This window comes from Columba livia, chromosome 11 (assembly GCF_036013475.1).
Source record: "Columba livia isolate bColLiv1 breed racing homer chromosome 11, bColLiv1.pat.W.v2, whole genome shotgun sequence".
Classification (NCBI taxonomy): domain Eukaryota; kingdom Metazoa; phylum Chordata; class Aves; order Columbiformes; family Columbidae; genus Columba; species Columba livia.
Window position 1 is genome coordinate 13,504,017 of NC_088612.1, and position 8,398 is coordinate 13,512,414.

Consider the following 8,398-nt stretch of genomic DNA (forward strand, 5'->3'; position numbering starts at 1 on the left):
CAAGAGGCCACAGCTGTGAGTAACATACACTATCGTTGTAACATAATTTTCACAAGCAATTGGTCTTTTGCCCCTTGTCTGGAACAGTTTTCGCTTGAACACACAAACGTGTCATCTGCACTATATGGGAGCTATAATTTGAATAAACAAGGCAGCTTTTTTTTACTGTCATGCACTTGAGATTGGTCACTGAAAACTAAGCAGTGTGGTAGAAAAAGAGTATTGGCACAAGGAGACACCCAAAGCCATTCCAAGCTCCATGAAGATGGTAAGTCACTTGTACAAGTAGAAATATTAACCTATGAGATATTTGTAACTGTAAAAGGAGAATCAAATGAAGATTTTGAGACTAAGATGTGCATAGTGGACTTGTGCACTTGCCTTTGCTTATCATGTTTGTAATTTAATACAACCTGATTTATGCCACTAGTAAAACTTCTGTTCTTTAACTGTTGCAAAGTTGAACTCACAGAAACACAGAACAGCCCGGGTTGGAAGGGACCTCAAAAATCATCTGGTCCAACTTTTCATGGGAAAAGGAGCATAGATTATATTATCATAGATGATACACACTGTCCAGTCACATCCTGAAACCCACAGTGCTGGGGACTCCACCATGTCCCTGGGAAGGTTGTTCCTGTGACTGATTGTTCTCACTGTAAAAAATTCTTTCTTACCTTGAGTGGAAGCCTCTCCCTGTGCAGCTGGCACTCACTGCCCCTTGTGAAAAGAAAGCCCCATCCTCTTTGTCCTGAGAGACAGTGAGACAGACTCTTCTCCCAGGAGCACTCATCAGACAGCTGCCCTCAGGACCTGCAGCGCAACCCGGCTACACCCTCAGAGGGCTGCGGCAGGTACGGCCGTACCCTCAGCTGGCATTACACGTACAACAAGGGCTCAGCAGGATGTGAAGTGCGTGTATTAGTCCAACATGAAAGGCTGCAGGGCCTGTGGCCATCTGCTGGCAAGGCCGCTGGTGATTACTGTGACACAAACCCCACTGGCTTTCAGCATAAAACATCAAGTTTGCAAAGAAACATGCGAGCTAATACTTGAAAGTATTTAGTATTTAGGATTATCTCTGATAATCCTTTTACAGAAGCAAGAAAATTATCTCAGTGATTCATCATTCCAAGATGTTGTTCCATCAAATTCAACCTGAATGTTGTTCTTAATTGCTTGATTTTCAATTATATCATTAGTCATTTATAAACAGTTTTGTGAAGGCTAACACAAAGTACAGTTTGAGAGGGAAGATCACTGGGATGGCTGTTGAGTTATTTAAAATCCCCCTGTTGGACAGAAAGTAGCTGCTAATATTCATGTAGAGATAACTGTTTTCAGAAAAATAAGCTGTTTTCTCTGAACATCAAAACTAACAGAGATCAGAAAGAGTTTGCCCTACAAAGAGACACCCCAAATGGTTTAATATTATTATGAGCCTTAGTGATACCACAGTATCATAAAAGTGGCACGGTCAGAGATTTTATTAGTTTTAGTCAGTGCTAGCAGGGAGCCCCGGCTGGCACACTGAATCACTCATCTGTATGTCTGCTGATCTCCTCAAAAACCATCAAAACATTTGAGAAGCAGGACTTTCCTTCACAGAACCAATGGTCACTCTTCCCAGGTAGACACTAATTCTGCCTTTTATTATAGTTACTACTGATTTGCCCAGTAAACCTGGTCAACAGACCTGCAATCCCTCAGATCTCTCATGGAACATTCTTTATAGACTGGCATCACATTTATCACTCTTTGCTCCTCAGGAGCTAAGCAAGGGAAGTGAGGGGGATACGTGTTGCTAATAATAATCCAGATATTTAAACCCTGAGTTATAAGAATCCTTGGGCAAATGTTAGACTCATGGTGACTTGCTGGTGCTTAGTCTATTTGTACCATAGACAGTCAGAGTTGCTTCAAATTTAGGCAGATCTTCTGCTGAGTGTTTTAACTGATGTTTCATACACAGTCTTTTAATCCCATAAGTGTAGGTACACACACACACACACACACACACAGAGCTTTGCAAGGAGGGAAACTTTCTATCCCCATGTTAGAAAATCACAGGAAAGTTAAGAGACTTCTCAGTCAGTGGCACCTTTGAGAAGAGTCCAGGCACCTTCTCTCACAGCTGTGCCTTAGGAGAACAGCTTCCCCAACTGGAAAATATATTCAGAAGTTTTGACAAGAGTGTAAAACATACAGTGAGCTGTAAGACGGTTTTATATAAAAAAGATTTTGCAACAGTGTCACCTGTGCTTGCTATAGCAACTAAACATAAGTTACAGAAAAGTATTATGAACAACCTAACCAGAGTTCACGCTTTTCACAAGTTAAGCAAGCACACTTTTTAACTGTTAATGTTGGTTTTATAACACTCTTATTCATTGTTCTTCTCAGGAAAGGGAGATGGGCCTTCAAAAAAGGGATTCGGAAAGTCATTTGACTAGACTTACACATTGCAACAAATTTTTTGCATACAAAAGTACATTCTAAAGCCCAAAAGAAAGAGACAGACAATAAATAGCTTGCAAAGTAAAACTATATTGTGCCACCTGAATAAGGTACAGAAGACAGATAGACAAATTCTAACTTACTAGCTTAATAGGCTTTTAAACAGCACATGTTTCTACTCACTCTGTTTGCAGTAGTGAGATACATAATTTTAAGCTAAATTTCTTGTATCCAACAGATCCTTAAGATGGTTTTTCTTCTTTAGTATTCATGTCTGCAAAATCCTGGGCAAACAAGTCACTAATTTAATTTGACATTCTAAATCACAATCAGCTTTATTCTGGGTTTTGTTTTGTTGTTTGTTTGGGTTTTTTCCAAGCCCAAAAGAAAAGTTAAAAGTTAATGCGGATAAACCAAAAAGCTGACCTTTGACTTCTGAAGAAAACTGAGCCAGGTGTCTGGTGACAAAGAGTCGCAGTTGCTGATTCAGGTCACAGGACAGAATGTTAATGTTCCAGGAACGAATTCCTGACCAAAAACAGAACAAAAGAAACAAAAGTGAGCTGTTATTACAGTGCATCAGAAACAGAAGTGCAGACAGAGAAGTTAACAGGACACACAAGGACCACCGATGCTTTTCCAGGAGAGCACACTATGGATGGAGAAAGTCTTCAGAAGCACAGGGCCATAGGACACTTACCTGCCACAACATATCCGTCCCTGAAGGACACACAGCGAGCAAGTCTTCATTAACTGGGGCTTCACCCAAGTGAAACTAAAACTACAAAGGATTGAGGCTAAATAAGTGACACCACTGCCTAACCAAGCAAATACATCATGTTAGTTTTACATCTTGTGCATTATCCAGTGTTGGTTTCCAGTAGAGATGGTCAAAGCACTGAACAGCTCAGACACCAGTTCCTCCACTCCTGTAACCTGTGCAACCTCCGAGCCACCCCCAACTCATTGCCTAATCACTCCTTCAGAGCCCCTGATCCCACTGAGACCCTTGGAGTTTGCTCTTTAATCTATATAATCTTTGTAAGCTAATCGCCTTCATATCACAGCAGGAAGCGGCATCTGCTCCCGTTGCAAGTGGCAGCACGCCACGCTGGGGAAGTCACCTTCAGAGCTGGGTATGCGCAGACCTGTGCTCTGGGTGACACCAGACACCATAATCACAGCTCCTCACCTCCCAGTGAGGAGCAGCCTCTCCTCATGGTGTGATACTGCACTTTGGCATCATGAACAAAACCAGGTTATCATCACGAATCATGCTCCAGCCTCTCGCGCTGCTGCCTGCTGAGCAGATATGCTGAAGGACAATGCCACAGGCTTCTGCAAGTTAACTGAAGGAAGAATTTCAGCCCCAGTGTTTACTGATGGGGTCCTCACTGAGAGTTCTTCCACCATCTTCTGGAGACACATCCTGTCTTGCGTAAAATATGAAGTTTTATTGCATCGGCTATCTGCCTTCTTTCAAGTGAAGCATGCTGATTTTTCATGGCTATATTCTCAGTTATTACAGTTCCAGTTCTCCAGCATAGTAACTCCACATTGTGCTGGCCACTGGTGGGAAACAGGACATAAGCTCCAGATTTCTACACATAACCAAGACAGAGTTAGTGACCATTGCCTCACACAGTTCAGAGTCTCAAGGCCTGCAGAATCTACAGCAGCTCAAAAGTTTGCTCTTAGTTTCTTCTTCTGCTAACAGCTGACACAGAGTAATATAGTCTATTTATTACCCAACAGTCTGCACTGCAGAATGCACAAAACCCCCTCAGTAAACCCTATGAACATCACAAAATAACAAACAGAAAACCACCACACCACAACCCCACCACAACCTTCCATGTCACAGAACATCTATTCCTTTCAGTTTGAGCACAGGATAGGAACAAATGAAATGTAAAAAAAAAGACAGGGAGCAAGAAGGTGAGCAAAATGTTTTCCTGTGATACACTCCTGGAAAGTGTGATTGTATAAACAAACGTCCAACCCAAGTGCATCTCAATGCAGCACAGATGAGCACCCTGACCTGGGCAGAACAGGGTGTCACTGCAGGGCGAGTCCTGCTGACTCGGGTGCTGTGTCACTGTGGTGTCTGTCCTGCTGCAGCACAGACGGCTGTGTGAGTTTCTGCTGCACCCACTGGATGCAGGAGGAGGAGATCCTCTTTCAGAGCAAGGAAAGAGTGAAACTATCATCTCACTCATCATCCTACTTGCAACAATTTATTCAATCTTTTTTCCCCTCCAAGTAAACTGAAGTTACTCCCAATCTCTCCCCACTTGGAGAACTTCAGTTTCTCACGCCATGGCACAGGAGTCAGGGCTGTCTGTGCTGACTGGGATCCTGTACACACAGGACTGCAGACTACACCACAATAAGGTTCCTAAGTATTCATGCTCTTTGCACATGCACGGCTTGGTGAGGGACCACGTGAACTACCAGTTTTCCATCTCTTTCCTTGTGAATTTTATTTCCTGCTGAGGTAATTTACTTGTAAGATTTGGCATTTCCCCCTCATACCAGGCCACGTCTTCCAGATATTGTTTCAAAACTGGACAAAAGTCACACAGAAACAGAAAAATAAGATCAGTATTTATTAGTCAGCATTTCTGAATAAGCATTGTTCAAGCATCCCACAGATACATAATGTCACTGCCTCAGCAGCACCAGACATTGGAACAAGCAGGCTCCCATATGTCCTGTATTGACTATTATTCTGAACCAAGGTATAGTAAGAAGTCAGGGAAGGCAGACTTTTGGATCAGCCAGAGGAAGGGATTTATTCACAGAAAAATCCTCACAGTGATGGTTTCTTTTTGCTTTTTTTTTTGTTTTGGTTTTTGTTGTTGTTTGTTTGTTGTTTGGGCTTTTTTGTTGGATGGGGGAGGCAGTTGCACCGCAGCCAACAGAACAAAACCCAGCTATTTCATCCTTTAGAAAACCCAATCTAGGCATTATACAGATATATATAAGATTATAATATGCTGTCTGTTGACAGATGTCAAGACCCTGCTGTTATTTTAACTATTCTTGGGGTTTGTATCCAATTTGTAGATCTTGGTCTGTTTCAACAGAGGTCATTCTGTCATTTCACAGTGGGGCAACTCCTCTGTGAACCTGTGGGAGATCCCGCTCCAAGTCAGACAGAGGCAAGTCTGAACTCTGGTTTCCAGCTCCCTCAGCCGTTCACCGCCACTGCTACCAACTCACCAGTCCCGCTGAAATCGTTCTCATGCAGAGAAGTGTTTGCGCTTGGCAGAATTCCAGTAGGTTTCTGGTCAGACAAAACTAACTGTGGAACGTACTCCTGCTGCGGCAATTACAATTTATGTTGCAAAATTGGCATTTAATTTTTCTCTCCAATGGGAATTCCAGGTCATTGGCACATGACCATAAAATCAAAGAGCAAAATCCATTAGTTTATAGTTTGATCTGTCACTGTTTCAAAGATTCAGAGAATGGGTAAAGATCCGGCTTGGCACACAGTTCAGTGAAGTGCCAAGCAAAGATGATCATTCTCCTGTGCAGAAAGCAGGAGAAGCCCCTTTGAAGAGGGGCTTTTAGAGGCCAGACAGTCACAGTCTGACCTGCTCCTACTGAATAAAGCCAGCCCTTGAAAAGGGAATGAAACATCGCACTCACAGTAGCTGATAAGTGGTCCGCCAGCAGAGATGGATGGAAAATATACTGAAGTGGAGAAGTTGGACAAGATTTTACATTTTTACATGCACTTAAACTGCACTGTCCATCTGTTCCTCAGTGCTGTTGATGCTTGAGAGGAAAACAGTCCCAGAAGTATCTCCAAATAACTGTTTGGCCAATAGTCACAGCTGTTATCGCTGGCATCTTTTAAACCAATGTGTCTTGGAAATTGCGGGGTGGAAGGGGAGGGGGGCAAGAAGTACATGTAAAGCCAAAGGGCTGTTAATTTATTTCTCAGAGGTGTACTAAGCTGCTCATTAGAGCCTTCCTTTAAGGTCCCAATGTAGCTGACAACCTCTCCTTTCTCCTTTTCTCAGGATCCATCAGAAACCACCACAAAGCCAGAACTACTATCTCACCACCTCCTCCCTCATCACCTCATCACCTTGCATCATATACATAGACTAAGTCATTGCCAAGGTCTCCGGGTGCTACCACAGCATGGATAACAAAGGGGTGAAGTGTGTTACAGCAGTCCTGTCTTGCTCTGCCTCATTCCTGGAGCAGTTCGCTGCCGTGGCTTATCCTCCCTCAGCTCCTCTGGTCCACACTGCTGCTCCTTAGACAGTGAGAGGCCACAGCACACCAGGCCCTGTGTGCAGCTGTCCCCTTGCACCCCACTGAACACTTAAGCAAGACAAATCTTCCAAATAGTAAGATAGAAGTTTGGGGTGAGATGAAAAGAAAATGTAATCCACTGACCCACTAATAAAATCAGAATTTGGAGAACTCAGAACCACAAAATGTCATCAAGCTTTAAGACATTCAAAACCAATGTTAACTGCATTTCAGTAATGCAAACACAGGAATGCTCAGGGGGAAAAAAGGGATACAGCAACTGATGGCCTGAACGCCTGCGCGCACCGGCCGGCGGGACCAGAGCCAAACCAGATGCATCTGTCACCGGCTGATCCGCGCTGGAGCCGACACATGGGTCATCGCCAGCCATGCGGCTGCGACACCGGCGCGGCCGCCACGCCCAGCGCGGCGGGGCTGCCCTGCCCGGCCCCGCCGCCCGGGCCGCGCTCACGGCAGCCGCCACCTCCTCCACTCCCACCGCCCGGCGGCCCCGGCAGAACACCGGCCTCCGCCCCGGGGCCTCCCCGCCCGCACCGCCTGGAGGAGGTGAACCCTGCGGCGGGGCGGCGGTGCCGCAGGGCAGGGCGGGCACCGGCAGCTCCGCCCCGGGCCGGGCCGGCGACACCGCGGCGGGCGCGGGCGACCCCGCATCCCCACGGCGCTCGGCGTCAGGGACCGCCCGCTCCTCACCACGCTCCAGGGGGGTCCGCACCGCCCCGCGCCGCGCCCCAGGGCTCCCCTGCTCTTCACCGCGCCTCAGGGGGGTCCGCACCGCCCCGCGCTCCAGGCCCCCCCCGCTCCTCACCGCGCTCCAGGGCGCTCCGCACCGCCCCGCGCTCCAGGGCCCCCCCGCTCCTCACCGCGCTCCAGGGCGCCCCGCACCGCCCCGCGCTCCGGCTCCGTCCCGACCTCGCCGATCACCACCAGCAGCGCGTGCCGCCGCGGCTCCCGCCGCCCGCCCGGCAGCCAGGGCGCTGCTGTCTCCATAGCGACCGGCCCGGCCGTGGTCTCCATGGCAACCCCGGCGGCCGCTGCTGCAGCGCGCGGTGACTGGCGCGCGGCTCTTAAAGAGCCCGGAGCGCCTCCCCGATTGGCCGAGCTGGCACGTGGGCCTGCGCTACTGCGGTGGAGCGGGGGCGCGGCCTCGGGTGGGCGTGGCTCTCTGCCCGCGCGCGCCGCTCGTCGGGTGCGACTGGACCCAGGGAGCCCGGGGGAGCCCGGGAGAGCCCGGCGGGGCCGTGGCTTCGGGAGCACCGGTTCTCCTCTCCCGGCTCAGGCCCGTCCGCAGGCCCGAGCGCAGCGCAGGCCCTGCCGCTGATGTGCAGCCGGCGCCGGGCAGCGGGCTCCCGGCCCGGCTGGGCGCGGCGGCGCTCCCGTCCGCCAGGCTCACGGGGGAGCTCAGTTCACCTTTGTGTCTCGGGTGAGTGAGGTACTTAAATTCAGAAATCCGCAGAGAGTTTTAACTGCTTGGTGTTGAGTTGTTGCAATATCCACCACAAAACCATGGCAGCCAGCAGCGCCGAGCGGCACTGAGGTCTACAATCCTGCTTTCTTCTCCATCACTGGGCAGTGAGCGGGTCAGGTCTCCATCTCTGCCTGGTGCTTCTTCCTGTTCAATTAAAGACAAGTGTAACCATCTCCAACG

At 48.2% G+C, this 8,398-nt stretch overlaps 1 protein-coding gene across 1 annotated transcript in view; it reads right to left on the bottom strand.

Annotated features, from left to right (window-relative positions):
• Positions 1 to 7,790, bottom strand: part of MAP1A (microtubule associated protein 1A) — a 54,285-nt gene extending 46,495 nt beyond the window's left edge. The window contains exons 1-2 of the mRNA XM_065076869.1: positions 7,614 to 7,790; positions 2,884 to 2,985 (exon numbers count right to left, since the gene is read on the bottom strand). Coding sequence (XP_064932941.1) covers positions 2,884 to 2,985; positions 7,614 to 7,767 — 256 coding nt within the window. The 5' untranslated portion in view covers positions 7,768 to 7,790. The remainder of the gene's footprint in view (positions 1 to 2,883; positions 2,986 to 7,613) is intronic.
• Positions 7,791 to 8,398: the final 608 nt, after the last annotated feature.